The sequence below is a fragment of the Hippocampus guttulatus genome, chromosome 18, assembly GCF_054856545.1.
Source record: "Hippocampus guttulatus isolate MCC_2025c chromosome 18, RoL_Hgut_1.0, whole genome shotgun sequence".
Lineage (NCBI taxonomy): Eukaryota > Metazoa > Chordata > Actinopteri > Syngnathiformes > Syngnathidae > Hippocampus > Hippocampus guttulatus.
This window is the reverse complement of record NC_141278.1, coordinates 11,706,906-11,728,331: the sequence shown is the minus strand read 5'-3', so window position 1 is coordinate 11,728,331 and position 21,426 is coordinate 11,706,906. Positions and strand designations below refer to the sequence as shown.

The window sequence follows — 21,426 nt, the reverse complement described above, 5'->3', positions numbered from 1 at the left end:
TTTTCCTGTTGAGGTGTTTTGTAACTTGAAAATTTCGTATGAAGAGATGTTCATAAGTAGCGGTACCACTATATTTAATTTCTGGGGAAAAAAAGCTTTTCATGACAATGTCACTCATTTAAATTAACACAAACAGCCTTCTGTTAAGAATACATTGATCGCTATGGTATTTATTTTTACTCTTATCACTGAAAGAGTGAGTGAATGTTTCATGCTTTTATGACAGGTTGCTTTGACTTCTTTCTTTCTTCCACTAGATGTCCCTAATGTTATGTTCACTGAAGCTCCGAATCTCTTTCTGCACAATTTCAAGGAACCCCTCAATGCTTCATGAAACTTCACCTGCCCATCTCTAGCAATTTGATGAACTTCGTTTCCCAGTACCTTCTCTCTGTCAAAGGACAACATAGAACTGCTCATCTTTGTGATTTCCCAAGTGCAGTGTTTTTCAGAGCGCTATTGACTGCTCCATATTTACAATATTGTAAATCAATGCAATGCAAATATCTCGTGAGCATTTTGTTCAGAAATGTTTGATTAATGATGAACATTGTGATAAAATCATGTTTGCAAGGGAAATGTGAAAAGATTGAGTACATTTATACCTTGCTGTACTTGCTGTGCATACAGTAGATAACTTGATAGATACTGTAAATATAGTATATGTCCACTATCGGTGAGAATCTCTTGCATCCTCAGGATTTGATTAAATTATGGTTAAAAAAATGATAACATTGGATTTGTGTTGCGATTATTTTTTGTCTCTCACAGGCTCAAGAAGAAGACGATCACGATGGAAATGAGAGTGACAGCTCATTGCACTCTGGTACGTCATCAGGCCCAAATTTTAATTACATCCTCAACATGTCTCTATGGTGCTTGACGAAAGAGAGAGTGGAGGAACTCCTGAAACAACGAGACCAGAAGGTAAGTTCTGCACCTTTCTTTTTATTGTCTGCATGGGGAACACCATTCTTTATTATTAGTCTGCATTTTGTTAATGCAGCCTTACAAGCCTGTGCAAACCTGTCACACGGCAGGATAAATGCAAAGAGTTGTGTTAGGCTGGGCATCCGGCTTTGAACTTTGCCAAACAATTATGAGCGTTCATCCAAAAATTTCAAACTGGATCAGTCGTGGCCCATGTCGAAAACGAGGAGCAGGCGCAAAGCGGGTTTCAGTGGCAGAAAGAGAAGTGGAAAGTGCACAGACTAAAACTGAATTTAAGAACTTTGAATGTTGGGACAGAAAAAGCTAGGGAATTGTTTGACACGATGATGAGAAGAAAGGTACATTTATTGTGCGTCCCATAGTGCAGTTGGAAAGACAATAAGACAAATAAACTTGGGAGCAGAGATCTAACTGATACAAAGGTGTAAGATGGAAAGATAAATGGAGTAGGTGTTATCTTAAAGCAGGGGTGTCAAACTCATTTTAGTCGCGGGCCAATTTGGAGTTACATCTTCCCTCGGAGGGCCGTTGTGACAGTGAAACCACAAAATTATTACCATATTTTCTGCACTGTAGGGTGCACCAAAAAGTCTTCAATTTTCTTAAAAGCTCACCAAGCGCCTTAAAATCCGGTGCACCTTGTGTATGGTCATTACGGTAATATGTCGACTCCAAAATGGCTCCTTGCTGGAGACATGCTTCCAATGTTATACCTTGCTGTTGGTTCAGTGAACTGTGTCACTGCTGAATAAATACGTTTTTGTTGTGTCTCCGAAAAAAGGAGAGCTGTGGTGTTGTTTTTTTTAAACAGTCTCAACAAATGCAGGTACGTCTTTGCCCGTCTCCGTGCCTTCTCTTCTTCAGTTCGACTCGAGAGGCGTTCAAGACCGCCTCCGAAAAACGTAACCTAACGATTATTTCAATGAAACTACGAAAATTGAAAATAATACATCAAAACTGAAAAGCAAGCGAGGATATCACAAAATCAATTCTATAGCTCCCCCTACAGAATTGTCATTCGCCCTCAGAGATACCTCCCGCCGATATTGAAGACAATTTTCGCTGTGTGCCGAGTCATTTCTTTAAATTTGTCCAAGAAAAACTGTGACACCATCCAAGGGGTGAGACGAGGATATATATATATATATATATACACATAAAGTTCAGATCCTGTGGGACTTCCAGATCCAGACTGACAAGATGGTAATGGCGAACCAACCAGATATCGTGATCATAGATAAAGGGCAGAGGAAAGCCGTTGTAGTGGATGTAGCGGTCCCAAGTGATGGAAACATCAGAAAGAAGGAACACGAGAAACTCGAGAAATACCAAGGGCTCAGAGAGGAGCTGGAGAGAGCCTGGAAGGTAAAGGTGACAGTCGTGCCTGTGGTGGTCGGAGCACTCGGGGCAGTGACCCCCAAACTAGATGAGTGGTTGCAACAGATCCCGGGAACAACATCGGACATCTCAGTCCAGAAATGTGCAGTGCTGGGAACAGCAAGGATACTGCGCAGAACCCTCAAGCTTCCTGGCCTCTGGTAGAGGACCCGAGCTGAATGAGGGACGGACACCACCCGAGGGGTGAGACGAGGATTTTTTTAATATATATTTTTGTGTGTGTGTGTGTGTGTGTATATATATGTATGTATACAGATATAGATATAGATAATCGTGTTAGTGCCTCAACATGGCTACGCTCACGAAAGCAAAACAACGAACTGAAACGCGTGTTCGTTCAATGTTGTCAACTAATATCCAGATTAATCTTAGGCAATTTTCTGGAGGAGTTTTAATGAAAATTTGAAAATCCGGAATTCCGGGAAAATCTGGAGGACTTTCATCACTGATACTTTAAGAGCTCCAATGAGAATATGACTATTGTAACATTAAAGTATTCATTGTTTCAAAACTTGCATCAGAGAATGACAGACTCAAGTGTGGTGGGGCCACTTTTGTTTGAGACACTCAGATTATTTTGAAATAGACTTCAAGCTATTTTGAGCTGCAGTGTCCCCCTAAAAATAAATAAATATTTCTTAAACTATCTATCGAAAATATTTTACGAGGGTCATTCAATAAATAAGGTGAATTTTTCGGTACAAGGACTTCTAAGACAGATGGAGCTTCCTTTATTATTATTTTTTTTTTTCAACGTAGTCTCCCAACACGGTCACACACTTTTCCCCTCTGTGCACAAGCTTCCACATTCCCTCAGTGTAAAAATCTTTGGACTGATGTCTCAGCCAATCGCTCACAACACTTTTGACTTTCAAACGTCATTTTCAAATTTGGTGCCTCACGTGAACGCTTGAAAGGACCAAACATGTGAAAGTCTGAAGGGGCAATGTCTCGGCTGTGAGGGGATGAGAGAGCAGTTCCTCGCCGAGCTCGTGGATGGTCTGCACCATTCAGGCTGCTGTGTGTGAGGTCTTGCATTGTTATGATGCAAGATGCCTCCGTCTGACCGATAACCCCTGCGTTTGTTCTTTATGTCTTTCTTAACCTGCCTCAGCAATTCGCAGTAGTTAGCACCACGTTTGAAAGTGACGATGAAGTTTCAGGTCACAAGATCGTTTTTTTTCCCCCCTTTCTTAATTTTTTTTTTTGCAGTGAACAAGCCAAAAGGAAAAGAAATGAATAGTCCTCATTTTATTATTGCTCTAAAGCTCTTAACCCAAGTTGGATTTGAGTGGCATATAATTGCCAAAATAGTTCATGGTATATCACTTATTTATTATTCCTCTCTTTTTTTCCTCTTGTGCAGACAGGAGAGCTACAGAATCTCAAGGAGAAATCTCCAGAGGATCTCTGGAAGGAGGACTTGGCAGTTTTCATAGAAGAATTAGATGTAAGTGTTTTTACAGTGGGCGGCCCGGTGGACGAGTGGTTAGCACGTCGGCCTTACAGTGCAGAGGTGCAGTGTTTGATTCCAGCTCCGGCCTCCCTGTGTTTAGTTTGCATGTTCTCCCCGTGCCTCCGTGGGTTTTCTCCGGGTACTTCGGTTTCTTCCCACATTCCAAAAACATGCGTGGCAGGCTGATTGAACACTCTAAATTGTCCCTCGGCGTGGATGGTTGTTCGTCTCTTTGTGCTCTGCGATTGGCAGGCAACCGGTTTAGTGTGTACTTCGCCTACTGCCCCAAGGCAGCTGGGATAGGCTCCAGCACGCCCCATGACCCTTGTGAGGATAAAGCGGGTCAAAAAATGGATGGATGGCTCGATTAATAGCACCCACACAGATACACAAATCTTTTTCCCCCCATTGCTTTTTTAATGCAATATGGAACCAACCATGTTCTACTACTGATTGCAAAAAAAAAAAATGGAATATGGTAGGAACCAACTTTTTTGTGCAATGAAAGAAGAGTCTCATCTCTCATTTCGTAGTTTGTGTTTTCACAGAAATAAAACACAATTTTCTTTGAGCCTTGAAGGATCAGTCAGAATGCTCTAAATTGGGATGCACTCGAGGTTTTTTGTTGTTGTTGTTTTTTTAAATTGACCAGGTTTGAAAGAGTTCAAGCAAGCTTTTTTCGAAGTTTGAAGACACTTCGCTCAAAAGTTGACTCAAATGTTTTGTAAAACCCAAGATGAGAATTTCACCTACTTTGCCGTAGAGGTCTAGTCTTTTCCCTCCGACCATCGAAAGTGCTCTATTCAATAAATTCCCTGAAGATAACAGATTGTGTGAGACGTGACTGAAATTACACGGAAAGTAAATCACTTTTTCTCCGATATTGCATATTTTATGATTGAAGTGAATGTTTTCCTCATGTGTGGGTTTTTCGAAACAAAGAGTTTCTCCAGAGAGTTTGGAGGTGGTCGGTTACTTGCTGAAAGTTCAAGTGGTTAAAAAGAAAAATAGATACATTACTGTTTTTGTTTGGTTTTCCCCATCAGAATTTTGAGGCACTTGAGCGAGAAGATCAAAATATCGGGAAAGTCATCAAACTTGTGAAAGGCAAAGTTGGTAAACCCAAAGCAAAGAAGCTGAATCTCGAGGAGACGATGCCCTCACCATTTGGCCGCAGGGTGGATCCTCCATCTCTGCTGCTGAAATCGGATGCAACCAAGAAACTGACCAAAAAGCGGAAGGTAACATCTTTATAAATTTTTCAGAAGCCAGAACATTTGTATATCGTACATCAAATATTTTACGGTGTCCATGTGTGTGAAGCTATTGATTTTTCACATGCCAAATTAAGACTTTTCATGAAAATAGGAATGACAAATAAAACCCCTCAATTCTTTCAATAATGATGGCATTAGTGTCACGTTTTGCGTGATGGTATTGTAGGATCCCGAAAAGCAGGGAGGCAGGTAGGAGCAGGTTGAGTGACCGAGATTTATTTTACAAAATGTAAACAGGAATACACTGGAGAAACTAACTCAAAAACTCACTCAAATAAAGACCAGAAAAATCAGAAGAAAAAAAGAGTAGCAAAAAAACCTAAGACAGAAAAGAAAATATGACACGTGCACAGAAACGCACACAATGATCTGACAAAGAATGGTCGGGCACGGAGTCCTTTTAAGCAAACACTAACTAATGAAACAATGACCAACAGGTGTGCCACTGCAGGAGGAGCCCGGCAGTGCCACCTGTTGGTCACAAACAGAACCACCCTAACAATTGGTGTTGTTTCTACGAAACAAAATCGAATAAATAAAATGACATCAGGTGTGCCAATATTGAAATATTTCCTCATTTTACATTGTCATTCAAAATGTTTTCTTGCCAAATTTCATCAAAGTAACAAGGCTTTAATGATTTTTCCAAAAGACAATCTAAGTTATGAGAAACATAATAGCTGTACCTCTCTCAGAGAGAGAGAGAGACGCGTTTTCCATGTAAATGCCCTAATCCGTTCCAAGCCCCCCAAAATTCAGACATGAATGTTTTCTACAGCATAAAAATGCATCAAAATATGGAACAAATACATGTTCCAATTAGATTATTGCACAATAAATGAGAGTTGTGCATAATGTAAAAAACAAAGAATAGAGTCAAGAATAAAAATGATGGTCATTTAACTTTTAACTGCGTCCTCATCGTTTTTTGCCCGCTTTAGTTCATGTTCTTTCTCAGAAGTGGTTTTTGCCTGCTGTTTTGTGAAGAAATGGTCCAAGGACATTTGCTTTTGTCGGCTTTTAACAATCCTTTGAAAATGTCCAAGGCAAACATAAGCATAGTGAGCGATAGCCAGACTGGTGAACACTTTTTCTGGGGATTCACATTTACGTAAAACTATCGGAACGTCTCATGGCCCGAGGGGCAAATGACGAGGGCGCTGCATAGAAATATTGATCTCCACGCGTAGACACATTCGGTAGAGGTCCCTCTTAGCCAATGGGATGCCAAGAAGATGCTTGGTAATAGCCAATGGCAGAGCAGCTCTAAGTATATTGCGTTCAGGAAATTTGGAACTGCGAGATAGCAGCCCCGACTGTATTTGTACCTTTTGTATCTTGAAATTTCATACGTAACAAGAGGTAATATTTTCCGTTTCATAACTTGAACATTTCATATGAAGACACGCTCGTAAGTAGAGGTACCACTGTGTGTGTGTGTGTGTGTGTGTGTGTGTGCGCGTGCGTGCGTGTAAATATACATATATATATATATATGTATATATACACATAAATATATTTTGATATGTATAGAGAGAGAAAAGAGAGATGTATATAGTCTATTTGGGTAACATGAGGCAAGAATCTTTGAGAGAAACAAGCCCCACAAAGGCGATGTTTTGGTTTCAGATTGACTCTGACCCAGTTCTGAAGTTGGAAGGTGATGATGATCTTTTGGGCCAAGATGCCACAACAGGTGAAAGCCCTGTCGTCAAACCAAAGACTCCACGTGTAAAGAAGGACAAAAAAGAACCAGGTAAGAATTTTTACCTTGGTACTTTGGTTGTTGCATCCAAAATAGGCTTCAATGGTTTATAGGTTCTTCAATATTAATTGTTAATCTTGTTCGTATGGATTTGCTTATCATTTGAAATAAGTGTAACACAAAAAAAACAAATGAAATCACATGACACTTTAGTTGCATTTGTCCCGCAGGAGTTCCCAGATTGAGAAAAACACCAGGACCCAAAGGAAGTCCTGTAAAGAAGGTGAAAAAACGAAATCCCTGGTCGGAAGACGATTCTAATTCAGACAGTGATCTGGAGAATAGTCAGCCTGTCATCCCCAGGGAGACCAAGTCTCAGAGGGCATCAGGTACGGTTGACGGTGAAAGTAGCCGTCTGGTATGAATAACCCGATACTTTGCATTAGAAATCGCGAGTGTTTCATCACATTTTGAAATTTGTACAGAAGGGATTGTTGATAGCGGACGGTTCCATTCTGAGCTCATGACTTGCATTTGGTGACCGCAGCGGCTTCAGTCAAACATTCCGGGTTCGAATATCAGCTGGTGCCTTTGTATCGGGGTTGTATGTTTCTCGCATGGGTTTTCTCCAGCTAATCCGTATCACGTCATTTAAAAAATGTGACTCATATTTTCTCCAAATTAATAATCGAATAATTGTGTTATTGTTATTATATTTCAATAGAATTATTTTATCACAATTAGTCATTAGCAGGGGAGACATCGGAACAAACAACCATTTACACTCACATTCACATTCACACATGGACAATTGTGTCTCCAGTTCACCTAACAAGGTTGTTTTGGGAATGTGGGAAGAAGCCTGAGTACCAGGAGAAAATCCACGCTAGCGAGAGAACAATACAAAGTGCTTTACATTGAACATTAAAAGCATGACTGAAAGGGAAACAAAATATAACGATATTGCAAAAATGATCAGCAGTCATCTAAAATAATGTGATAAAAATTATCACAACCAAGCATCAGTCCGGATAAATTAAAAGATAACATCTTGAAATGAAGTGATAGTTTGGGCAGAATTCGTTCCACATGTGCGGAGCACTGTAACTAAGTGCTGCTTCACTTTGTTTGGTTCTGGGCACACGTAATGGACCTGTCCCAGCCAACGTGAGTGGTCTGGATGCTTTGGAGGGTACTCGTAGATCTTCTGCAATGATTCTGGGGCATTGTTCCACACTGGTGTCATTATGAATGAAACACCACGAGGTCCATCAAAGATAATTCCTTCTGTGTTTTCTGGATTGGGTTGGAGAAAATTCTGTCCATCCACTGATGGATTTGATGAATATACTGGCTGTGGTCCGACTTTTATGAGCTTTGTGGGATTTTTTTTTCCCCCCTGCCCTCCAAAAAATGGACATTTTTTACAAGTTTTACAGTGGTGCCTCTACTTACGAGTGTTTCTTCATATGAAATTTTCAAGTTAGGAAATGTCTCAACAGGAAAATGCCTCTAGCTACGAAAGAAATGTCAAGATACGAAAGGTAAAAATACAATATGGGTTGCTACTCGCAGCTCCGAGTTTCCTGAACGCAACATACTTGTCGCTGCTCTGCCATTGGCTATTCCCGAGCATCATCCTGGCATCCCATTGGCTAAGAGGGACTTCTACTGTATGTGTCAATGTACCAATGTGTGTCGGCGGTGAAGGCCCTCGTTATCGAGGAATGCGGCCCCCAGGACAAGGCGACGGCTCCTGGGGGATCGGGAGAGGGGGGAAACGGGTTGAGGGGGCAGGAGGGGGGGATCGCCATCCTGGGGGCTATGTAGCGTGAGGGAGGGGGACGGGTCGCAACCCCGCCCCCGCACTTCTTCGACCCCGTGGCCACGGTCCACGGCAGCGCGGTGGCCGACGGTGGTGGTCCAGGGGGTCTGCAGCACCCGAGGTTGGACCGTGGGTGCGCCGGGCCCGGTGTTTTATTTTGAAGGGTGGGCATTCCTTCATAACCCAGGGGGATGGTCGGCTTGGGGATCCGGTCCGCCACCTTGCTAGCCGCTTGACGCCAGGACTGCGGTGGATTTGTATACCGCCGGACGCGGTCCCGCGGGATTTTGCTGACCCGAAGGTCATTACCACTTCGCACCAACTCTCCAGTGATGGAAAGTCCCGTCAATTCGGCGTGGAGACTCCCTTACGGACTTCACTGCGATCCGCTAGGAATTGGCGACGGTTTGATCCGCACCTTTGAGCCTAGGGATCGCAGATCTGAGGCGAGGCTCCAATGTGTGTAGACCAGGGGTGTCCAAACGTTTTGGACCAAAGATCAACTTTTCGACTCCTGCGATCGACCCGTTACCGCGCACGCCATGATGAGCAACAGCCTGACACAGGCACGCGACGCACTTTTGCAGCCTGTTAACTATCGTAGCTCACACGTACCGTTATAAAGTGCTTCCCTCGGCCCTCTAGATTCCAATTCTTTGCCCGTGCCCTCGGTGAATTGTACACAAAACAAAACAAACAAAAAAGAGAATAATGATAACGCTAAAAGATATAGCACAACAGCTCTGGTCCCAAGCTGCAATTGCAGACTGCTGAGCGCCAACAACTTCCGGTGACACAGATCACACACCACTGTAGGTTAAAGATTCACCTGCTTTATTTAGTTTCATTTTTTAAATACTTTTTTTGTGAAAATGAGACTTGTAGGATGGTTAGGGTAAAATTTACATTAACACAAAAATATATTACTAACATGTACAAAGACACACAAATGGTTGTTTTTTTTCTGCTCTACAACGCTTGCGATCAACTTGGCACCAGTCTGCAATCTACTGGTCGATTGTGATCGATGTAATGGATTGGATTGGATAAACTTTATTGTCAAATGTACTGTATGTGTAACATGCACCACAGATGAAATTTCACCTCTGGTGTAGATTGATTGATAGATGTGTGTTTATGCAGCGTCCTCGTCATTTGCCCCTCCAGCCATGAGGTGTTCTGATACTTTTACATAAATGTGATCCCCCAGAAAAAGTGTTCACCAGTCGGGCGATTGCTCACTCTGCTGATGTTTTCCTTGGACATTTTTGAAGGATTGTTCAAAGCCAACAAAAGCAGACGTCCTTTGCTCAGTTCTTTACAAAACCGCAGGCAAAAAAACACTTCCTACAGAGAATATGAACTAAGGAGGGCAAAAAACGAGGACGCAGTTAGAAATTAAATGATCATTTTTATTCTTTATTCAGTTTTTTTTTGTTTGTTTTTTTTACATTCTGCACAACTCGCATTTATTGTGCAATAATCTCATTTGTAACATTTATTTGTTAAATCTATCCCAATATACTTGGGAAGACACTTATGTCTGAATTTTGGGAGGCTTGGAACGGATTAGGGCATTTACATGGAAAACGCGTCCCTACTGACAGCATTTTCCCATTACGAAATTTCTTCCGGAACCAATTAATTTTGTCAGTAGAGGTACCACTGTATTTCACTTGCAACACATATGTTCAGCGCGGCCAGAGCTATCTTTACATATCTAGTTTTTATTTATTCATTCATTTGTATGCTCTCTGTGGGACATAACAATGTTATGCTCGCATCAAAGTACCGTATTTTCCGCACTAAAAGGCGCACTGGATTATGAGGCGCACCTTCAAATAATGGCCTATATTTTGATTTTTTTTTTTTCATATATTGCACGCACTGGACTATAAGGCGCAATCTACAATGCATCCACTAGATGGAGCTACAGGTACGTCTTTGTCCGCCTCCGTGCCTTCTCTTCGACTCGAGACGCGTTAATGACCGCCTCTAAAAAACGTAAATTAACGATTACTTCATTGAAACGACGAAAACTGAAAATACAGTAATGCTGCAAAACAGAAAATCACAAAATAAAGTATATAGCCCCGTAACTGCAACAGAACAATCAGATGTCAGTAAATTTGATCTTAGTTTTACTGTTTGGTGCCTACTACCATCTTTGTTACTGATTATTGCTTTATTGTTGCATATATGCTAGTTGCTCCATGTACAGCACTTTGTATGCAGCAATGGCTGTTTGAAAGTGCTCTGTAAATACAGTTGAGTTGAGTTAAATTGGAGGAGACTGGACTGTCTCAGAAGTGTTTATTTATTCCTTTGTTGTGTACTGTATTCACAAATGAGGAAATCACCAAAACAAATTCTGTAGTGGGGCGATAGAATTTATTTTGTAATTTCCTCGCTTGATTTTCTGTTTTGATGCATTATTTTCCATTTTCATAGTTTCATTGAAGGAATAGTTAATTTAAGTTTTTCCGAGGCGGTCAAGCACGCCTCTCGAGTCGAACGGAAGAAGATAAGGCACGGAGACGGACAAAGATGTACCTGTTTTTGTTGAGACTGTGAAAACCATTAATAAAGTGTGCATTTTAAAAAAACAACACCACAGCTCTCCTTTTTTCGGAGCTGCAACAAAAACTTATTTAATAAAGCAGCGACAGTTCACTGAATCAACAGCAAGTTATAACATTGTAAGCATGTCTCCAGCAAGGAGCCATCTTGGGATCGACGTATTCCCGTAATGACCATACACAAGGCGCACCGGATTTTAAGGTGCTCGGTGAGCTTTTAAGAAAATGGAAGACTTTTTGGTGCGCCTTATAGTGCGGAAAATACGGTAATATGCTGCACATATGTAAAAAATAAAAATAAAAAAACAGTTTAGCATACAGGACTGTGACATAATACGGAACGTGCAATGTTTTATTTTTTATTTTTTAATACAGTAGGTCTTCAATGTATGGAATCATAATCCCATTTTTGAATCCCTTAAGCATTTTGATCCACATTGATTCCTCTGGACCTTTCTTTGACTTTGGTGATTTCATATCAAAAAACAGGCTGATGCAAAACCCAATTAAAACAAGGCTCATCAATGTACAATACTTTTAAAAACCACAGCAATCGTATTTGCGTTTGAGCCATTCTCTGCTTCTTTCTTTCAGCATCCAAGCCAAAATACACATTCGATTTCTCGGAAGAGGAAGATGAGGGCAAGAATGCAAGTGATAACGACATCGTTTCCACTGAAGTGGACACGGAGGTGAAAGATCAGGCGAATGAATCTGAAATGAAGGAGCACGACAGTGACCGTGATGAAGATGACTTTGATGATGACAAAGACTCGGACTCTGCCAGCAACCAGAAGACCATGTAAGAATTTTTTTTTACTTGTACTCACATACATTTTAAGTATTGAGTGTGCTTGGAAGACACCGATCATCTGTAGCTCCTTGTTACCTGTTTCCCTTCTTCCCCATCACCTTCCGTGTCTGCAATTCAAAACCACACAAATCACAGGTAACAATCGTTTTAAGTACCTTTTAATCCTTCTTTCCTAGATCTCGGCCTGTGGCTAAAAAGAAGGAGACAGCCACAATTTTCTCCTCTAAATCGGTCTTCTCAGACAAGAGCAACGACAGTGGTGAGTGATAACTTTGCTGTTCTTATCATACACATACATGGCATATTACATCACTCACGCAGTCTCAAAAAATGTGTTTTCACGTGTTTTTGAATCCAAACATTCTGTGCCAAAAATGTGTTTTCACATCTTTTATGGGGACGCATTGAGGAGTGTATGATGCGGCTATACTGGGAATTCAAAGCTTGGGAAGAGTGTTAAAATGACGCACGACTGCCAACAAATGGTAGCTGTGCATCATTTTAAACTGGAGCTTGGCCCTATTTGTGATTGCAACTGGCGGGATAATGAGGACATACTCTCATCATAGCACTCGCTCACAAACTGTTAAGTCAGTTGAACCATACACAAAGATGTAAAATGTCATAATTGTGACAAAATGCAACTTGGATCTTGGATGTATGACATAAGGCGTGTTCACATGGCACACATTTGCATCGGTGCTGCACCGACGTATTTTGTTGCGATATATCTTACACCGGTGTAAATTTTGTGGAGCGTTCACACGTACAACGCTGCTTCCTAAAGAGAAGTGTGTTAACCCCGGTGCAACCCCACTTGCGTTCACACGGCAGTTTCTGCGGCCGTGCAATACGATAGTAAGAATACGAAAATAAAACATGCGCATGCTTGAAGTGTACCTGTACTTCCTTTTCCCCGCCTTGTTTGTGGCATATCGAAAAACCAGGGTTTATACTTCTCCAGACAAAGCAACGCTGTGGTCTATCAGACACCGTAAAAGGATGAGAGAGAGAAAGTGTTGCAGCTCCGAAACAAAGAGAGCTGTCGTGTTGGTTCTTTTAAAAACACACACTTTATTAATTTGTTGAACTCAAGCAACTACAGACACGTCCTTCACCTTCTCCGTGCCTTCTGCTCGAGAGGCGTTCAATGACCGCCCCTGAAAACGTAAATCAACAATGACTTCAATGACAGTCAGAAAAGCAAACATAACGCGCCAAACAGAAAATCAAGAGAGGAAATCGCAAAATAAATTCTGTGGGGAATTCTATGGGGGTGGGGGGGGGGGGGTGAACACACAACAAAGGAACAAACAACTCCGAGACAGTCCAGGCACCTACAAAAGGAAAGATGACGGAAGTACAACAGAGCACGAAAGCAACGCATTCTACCCGTAAGTAATCAACTCTTCTCACGCGTAGCGAGTCTACTCCTGTAGTGTTCACATGTCCCATTTTATATCGTGCTGCCCCGCAAACTACCATTTACTCCGGAGTAAATTTTTAAACCACCTCCTTGAGCAGGGTTAAATTTGTTCCGATTGAAGATGTTTTTAGGGGCTACACCCGTATAACTTTGTACGTGTGAACGCTCTATGGGGGGCCGCCCCGGTGCTACACCGGAGTAAAAGTTGCCGTGTGAACTTTGACATGGATGACGATCACCATGTAAGAGGCCGGTGAACAATATGAGCCCATGGAGGACGTGCTATTTTGGTGAGATATGTCTTTCCCAGTGCTTGTTTATGACTAAACAGAGATGGATATTCTGTCCCTGGGTTGGAACTGTCCATTTTGGAGGACGTTTAGGGTTTTTTTTTTTTTTTTTAAAGATCAGAGTACACACGTGAATGGGCTAACTGGCAACAGATTTCAAATTGTTTTGGGAAATTGTGGATTTCCTTCATGCCAAAGAGGAAAATAACCATCCGGACTGTTCTGGACGCAAAGTTCAAAAGCCAACATCTGTCATGGTATGGAGCTGTGTCCGTGCCAATTGCATGGGTAATTGGTAACACATCTGTGAGGGCACCATTACCCCTTACATGCACCCTGTAACCCTGCCAACACAAGTGTCTTCGCCTCTCTCAAGGGCAATGCTGATGAATGTTAATTCCTGTATAAGTTTTTATAATTAAAGATGTAAGTAAATACGTGTACTGCAGTAGTATTTGTCTCAAATATATAAAGTATAAAAGCTGTTTACATATTTTAAACACACTGTTAGCCACGTCCACTTACACAAAAATTCTTGGGGGGGGGGGGGGGGGCGCAACCCTCCGCGGTTTTCCCGAGCCCCATTAACCGCATTAAGTGAGGGATCACTGGATTTATTTTTGTCTTATTTGAGTAATTTGAGAAGGCAAGGCCTGAGAATTAAATATCACAAAGAGTAGTTTTTTGTTCTACTTTTGGAGAATGAACACGAATGAGCGTACTCACAGTATGACAAAAACGTTTTGAGGGTAAAGAAGACAAAAGGTAGTGACCCACTACACTGCAGCACAAGGCTGAGTGGCCAGCAGTCTGAGAAGTGAAACGCTGCTCTCATCTTGTAAACTATGCTGCATTCTGCAGGAGGCTCAAGAGGCTTGAGGATTCAGCTCATTTCTCTGTTGTATCGAGAAGTGAGGATTTTTTTTCCATTTTATTTTAGGATTTTACCAATATCTAGTGTCCAGTACTTACCGGTACCTTAAGGTGACGGTAGACATGACAGTGGGTTCACGTTGGTGTGTTTCTATGCTTTTAGAGGGGTCGAAAGCAGACAGTGATGACGACAATGGAGATCTTTCCACCTTTTCAAGCAGCTCTGCGTTTGACAGCCAATCACTAGCCAAAAAAGGTAAGATGTTTCTTTGTGTGTACATGCGGTAGTGGTCACTAACCCTTTCATGCACAAATAATAATAACCTACATCGGGATTTTTTAGTTTTTAGGCATGAAAAAAAGACTAACAGCAGTGGATGGCAACACACACAAGGGTCCATTTGGTTGATGTACAACCGTGACATGAAGATGAATTAATATAAGCGAAAACAATATGTGAATAGCTGTCCACTCTAGTAACCACTGTCCCTGAGAGAGTTAAATTTGTTTTATGTTCCGTTAAAATTGGCATTAAAAACCATGAAATTGCATTTGCTGATACCTGCAGAAACCTTGATTAGTGTTTCTGTGTTGCCTTGTTCTTCAAGTGATAGAAACCGATTTGGTTCATTTTTTTTATTTAGGATTAAAATACCACCCGGGTTTTCCACTCATGATAAGGGGTAAAAGATGATATTTCTTGTACTTTGATTAAAAGTTTCTCTCCCTGGGCCTCAGTTAAAACTTGGGTTTTGTCCTGGTTAAACTGGAGAAAGCTTTCTGACTATAAGGATTTGATGTCTAAAACGAAGTTAAAGTATGGCCATTGGACTGATGCCATCAGGACAACAGAGTGCATCAGCGGAACTTTGTGCTAGCTGATGACACTGGCAAGAGGGAACAAAAGAATTTGAACAATAACGGGCCTTAAATTGAACCCTGGAATACACCACACATTACGTCATAGACGTTCGAGAAAGATGGATCCAAACCTACCATAAAAGATGCCGTAGGACAGAGGTGGCCAACTCGCGGCTCGCGAGCCGCATGCAGCTCTTTGGCTGGTTCAATGCGGCTCCTGGGCTTTCACACGACAATTATCGAAAACGCCTCAGCGATGGCGCTGCCATTAAAACAACGGTGCTTTATACATAGAACGTACTACGTCATCCTGTCATCAATCCCGTTACTTCATAGACATAGAGGGTTATGTATCGGTAGTAGCCAAAGCGGCATTAAGAGCCAGCAAAATCAACACCATCAGTTTCTGGTTATCAAGATGACTAACCCTTTCATGCACCCTGTAACCTGATAACATGATAAACTGTCCGCTGTAGTGATCTCTGTCCCTGAAAGGGTTAAAATCATTTAAACAACGGTGGTTGTGGTTATAATCTAAAACCAAACGGATATTTCTCAAAACTATATGATTTTGCAAAAATGTAAATGAATTGAGTAAAAAGTAATTTTGTTTTCATTTTGCTTTCAAATGGCATGTTTTTGTTCACGGTCATTCGTCGTTAAGATTGTTCAAATCGCAATTGCTCTTCTTCAAAAGGGGCCTTACCACAACTGCTTTGAGGGGAACAGGGAAGGTGCCCGCCTGAAGAGAGCAATTTATATTTAAAAGCCATTGAAAAAAAGTTCCTAAAATATATTTTTTAAATAGATGTTAGGATAGGGTGGAGAGGAAATGGCAGGTCTCATTGTGGGGGCAAAGATCTCAGCTTTAACCAGGACAAAACTCTCCTTCCTTATAGGTAAGGACAAACATTCAGATGTGTGAGGGCTTTTTTAGGTTTTTCCACAGCGATGTTACAAATTTTTCATTGGTTGCAGAATATTTGGCAATTTACTGTAATTTTAAGTTTTCTCTACACTTTCACTTGCCAACTTTTTGTAGTATCTTTGGAATAATCACCAACTGAACCTAGCCTTCTAACACTGACAGCAAATTCACATTCCAGCAAGTTTTATGGGGCTTTTATTTATGTCTAGTGTCTAAGAAGCCATCCGCTGCAGTTCCAAAACCTCGGAAGACACCCACACCAAAAACAAAGAAACCTGATAAATCACTGTGGGACTCTGACTCCGACACCGGGTCCAAGAAAGTGGCTCTTAAAAGTCCAGGTAAAGTCACTGATTGCTAATGCAGGTGGTCCTCGGTTTACGACTGAGTTCAGTTCCTACGACACCACTGTCAGTTTCTGTCTGTAACCTATATTTTAGCTTTGAAGCAACCTTCTTTGAAGTCGGTCGTGTTTTCCCGGTGCTCTGTGCTGTCATTTACCGTCCTCCTAAATACAACAAAGACTTTTTAAACGACTTTTCAACCTTTCTTGCGGAAATCAGGCTGAGATATGATCATATCCTCCTAATGGGGGGTTTTAATATCCATGTGTGCTGTCCGGAAAAAATGCTAGCAAAGGACTTTTTAAGACTTATCGACTCTTAATTTCGTGCAGTATGTGAGCAGCCCGACACATGAACAAGGTCATATTTTAGACCTTGTCCTTGCTTATGGTCTACCGGTGTCAAATCTGGAAGTCCTTGAAAATGGGATTTCTGATCACATGGCAGTTTTATTTGACGTAGTCTTATCGCATGCTGCTGTGAAATCTGCCGCTCCTAGTTTTAAACGCCGAATTTTTAACCCTCGCACTGCTAGTCGTTTCTCTGGTGCCTTTAATAACCTTTGCGTACCCTCGTCTAACACAGAGGAACTCACCTCTTGGTTCAACTCATCATGCCGTGCCATCCTGGATTTGGTGGCTCCTTCAAAAACTGTGCTCCCAAAACCTAAACCCGAGCCATGGTTTAACGACATTACCCGCGCAGCTAGGCAGGAGTGTCGCAAAGCCGAACGCAAGTGGAAAAATGACAAATTGCATGTCTCTTATCAAATTTGGAAAGACTGCTGGCGTAACTACCAGCTCACAGTAAAAGAGGCCAAAAGAGAATATCTGTCGGACCTTATTCAAGCTAACCGTCACAACCCACGCGCACTATTTAAAACGATAGATACTGTACTCAAACCCCCTCTGCCTACTTGCTCGGATTCTTCACCCGAGATGTGCAACAGATTCCTTCAGTTTTTCATTGATAAGGTCTCTACAGCTAGGACTCCGGTCTCAAATACTGCATCTGACCCCTCTGTCCATGTTCCATGTTCAGCTGTGCTAAATTCTTTTGAAACTGTGTCCTTGGCGCTTTTGGAGGATGTAGTTCGCCAGACGAAGCCATCTGGCTCCCCTTGCGACTCTCTTCCCCCGCACTTCTTTCAGGAGGTTCTCCCGAGTGTTGGCGCATCAGTCTTGGATATCATCAACAGCAGCCTCTCTTCTGGTGTAGTTCCCCAACAGTTTAAACATGCTGTGGTCCAACCCTTGATCAAGAAACCTGGTCTTGATCCAGATGTGCTGTCAAGTTTCAGGCCCATTTCCAAACTGCCTTTCATTTCCAAAATTCTGGAAAAAGTGGTGCACATGCAGTTGAAATTTTTCTTGGATGAACATAACATCTTGGAGGTCTTCTAGTCAGGTTTCAAGACGATGCATAGCACGGAGTCAGCCCTCTTACGCGTTTCTAATGACATCCTCCTGGCAAATGACTCTGGAGACCACGTGTGTCTAGTTTTATTGGACTTAACTGCAGCATTTGATACCGTGGATCACAGTATTCTGCTGACTCGTTTGCAGCACTTGGTGGGCATTGGCGGCAGTGCTCTTGAGTGGTTTAGGTCCTATTTAGCTGACAGAACCTTCTGTGTCAGCCTTGGCTGCTCTGAGTCACGCACTGATCCCCTGTCATGTGGTGTTCCACAGGGCTCAATTCTGGGGCCTCTGCTGTTCTCGCTGTATCTGCTCCCATTGGGTTCCATCTTAAGGAAACATGGTATTCCCTTCCACTGCTATGCAGATGACTGCCAGATCTATGTCCCACTGAGCAAGAAAGACGCCTTCTCATTAAGGCCACTCCTATCCTGTCTGGAATAAATCAAAACCTGGATGGCACAAAATTTCTTGAGATTCAATGAAAAGAAGACAGAGGTGATATTGTTTGGTCCCAGTGGCCCTTGTACATTCCATCCTGTAGACTTGGGCCCCCTGTCTCCTTATCTTAAGTCAACAGTCTCAAACTTGGGCCTTAAACTGGACAGTGATTTCAAACTCGATCGGCAAATTGGTGCCGTTGTTAAATCCAGCTTCTTTCACCTTAGACAGCTGGCCAAAATAAAACCTCTCCTCTCACATGAACACTTTGAGACAGTAATTCATGCCTTTGTCACATCCCGGCTCGATTACTGCAATGCCCTTTACTTTGGAGTCAGCCAGTCCTCCATTAAGCGCCTTCAGCTGGTCCAGAATGCCGCTGCTCGCCTCTTAACTGGTACTCGTAAGAGGGAGCACATAACTCCTACTCTGGCATCCCTTCACTGGCTCCCCATTCATTTTAGAGTTATTTTCAAGATCCTCTTATTTGTTTTCAAATCTCTGAATAATCTCGCGCCACCGTACCTCTCTGAGCTCATCCGCCCCTACACACCTGCCCAGCGCCTCAGGTCTGTGGACCAGACTTTATTAGAAGTACCAAGAACTAAACTGAGGCTCAGAGGGGATCGAGCCTTTTCTGTTGCTGGTCCCTCTCTCTGGAATGACCTCCCACTGAACATTCGGCAAGCCTCCTCGCTGCCCATCTTCAAAACCCTCCTCAAAACTCACTTGTATTCTTTGGCATTCGACTCAGCATGACTTAGATTTGTTCTTGGTTTTACTGTTTGGTGCTTTCTACCGCCTTTATTACCCATTTGTCTTACTGTTTATTGTGCATGTTAAATTGCTCCATGTACAGCACTTTGTATGCAGCGATGGCTGTTTGAAAGTGCTCTATAAATACTGTTGACTTGACTTGACTATATGCAGTTGTTAAGTCACAGAGGAAATATTTTTATGAAAAGTACTCAAAACAAAATGCTCATACTCAAAATAAATGTGGAGCACTGGCAAGGTTGCAAACAAAATCATTGTAAGTAACTACAAACCTAGGACTCCCTGTACAGTGGTACCTCAACTTATGAATGTTCCTTCACACGAAATTTTCAAGTTACGAAACGCCTCAACAGGAAAATATTGCCTCTTGTTACGAAAGACATTTCTATATACGAAAGTTACAAATACAGTATGGGCTGCTACTCGCAGCTCAGAGTTTCCTGAACGCAACATACTTATAGCTGCTCTGCCATTGGCTACTACCGAGCATCATCCTGGCGGTGTGTGTAGATGCAGAGAGATGTGTGTATGGAAGCGTCCTCCTCATTCGACCCTCAGGCCATGAGGCGTTCCGATAGTTTTTCGTAAATGTGAATCACCCAGAAAAAGTGTTCACCAGTTGGGCGATCGCTCACGATGCTGATGTTTGCCTTGGACATTTTCGAAGGATTGTTAAAAGCAAACGTCCTTGGATCAGTTCTTTACAAAACGCTAGGCAAAAACCACTTCTGAGAGAGAACATGAACTAAAGAGGGCAGAAAACGATGAGGATGCAGTGAAAAGTTAAATTACCATCATTTTTATTCTTTACTCTGTTCTTTGTTTTTTACATTATACACAACTCTCATTTATTTTGCAATAATCTAATTGTAACATGTATTTGTTACATATTTTGATGCATTTTTATGCTTTAGAAAACATTTACGTCTGAATTTTGGGGGGCCTGGAACGGATTAGGGCATTTACATGGAAAACGCGTCTCTACTTACAAACATTTCTAGTTAAGAAATTTCTTTCAGAACCAATTAATTTCGTGCGTAGAGGTCCCACTATACTTAACTCGCTGTTAATAAATCGCAAAAACATCAGCATCATGGTTACTTACTTGTTTTGTGCAGGTAAAGGCCGAGGAAGAAAGAAAACGGCATCTGGCTCTGAGGATGACGATTATAATCCAGCGAAGAAAATGTCAAAACTGGTAGGCAGGGTGAGTATCTGATACCATGTTTAGAATATTTACAATTCTGCAAAAATGTGAATGTGACTGACAGTTTTAATCACTCAGCGACAATACCCAACGTTTTAGAATCGCTATCTTGAAGTTTTCACAATATGAATTCATGCATCTTTAATGTCAGTGTTGTTCTTTTTTTGGATTGTGAGACAGAAGTCTCACAATCCTCCATCCAATGACGAGAACGACAGCAACAGTCAGGGTGCCATGAACACGCCATTCCGGCCGGGCCGCGCCAAGAAGGACGTCAAATATTTTGCCGAGTCTGACAACGACCATGACGACATGTTCGACTAAATCCACTTTTGACAATGATCGCGTCCCTTGTATGGAATTCTTTTACTTCACACAGAATTTGTACATCTCCTCTTTACATTTTATTTTGTTCACGGTATTGTTTTTTGGTTTTTCTTTTTGTTGTTTTTTAACGTGTAATGTTTACAAATGTCTTTTATGTTAATTGAAAGGTTCTGTATTTGTCTAAGGCAGCTTTTAGAAGTTTAGAAAAGCTTTTAATTGTTAAAGGATAATGTAACTTTTTGAACATGTTAAGAGTAAACAAGAAATGTGTCACCTTTGCTTGTTTCAGATTATTCACGACAACAATTAAGTTGTATATGGAGCACTATTTACCCATTCAAAACAGGTGTTTCACATCAATTGGGTCTCAAATATATTAATTCTTCTGCAATGTTATTACCAAGCTTTTGTCTTTCCTGAAATAAAACATGAACATTATTAACATTTAATATCTGAACAACAAAACATACTGGCTAATAAAACACAAAAACATGTTTTAACGAATCTCAGCCTGACAAAAATGTAATCA

At 41.6% G+C, this 21,426-nt stretch overlaps 1 protein-coding gene across 3 annotated transcripts in view; it reads left to right on the top strand.

Annotated features, from left to right (window-relative positions):
* The window catches only part of top2b (DNA topoisomerase II beta), a 58,845-nt gene extending 37,670 nt beyond the window's left edge, over positions 1–21,175 (top strand). For 2 of the 3 annotated variants that reach the window (XM_086136283.1, XM_086136284.1), the window contains 11 exons: positions 772–927; positions 3,716–3,799; positions 4,852–5,046; positions 6,712–6,838; positions 7,018–7,176; positions 11,786–11,993; positions 12,182–12,264; positions 14,758–14,850; positions 16,593–16,724; positions 20,482–20,570; positions 20,751–21,175. In XM_086136283.1, the coding sequence (XP_085992409.1) occupies positions 772–927; positions 3,716–3,799; positions 4,852–5,046; positions 6,712–6,838; positions 7,018–7,176; positions 11,786–11,993; positions 12,182–12,264; positions 14,758–14,850; positions 16,593–16,724; positions 20,482–20,570; positions 20,751–20,894 (1,470 nt within the window). In that variant the 3' untranslated portion in view covers positions 20,895–21,175. The remainder of the gene's footprint in view (positions 1–771; positions 928–3,715; positions 3,800–4,851; positions 5,047–6,711; positions 6,839–7,017; positions 7,177–11,785; positions 11,994–12,181; positions 12,265–14,757; positions 14,851–16,592; positions 16,725–20,481; positions 20,571–20,750) is intronic. The other variant, XM_086136285.1, reaches the window with a different exon arrangement.
* The last annotated feature ends 251 nt before the right edge of the window (positions 21,176–21,426 follow it).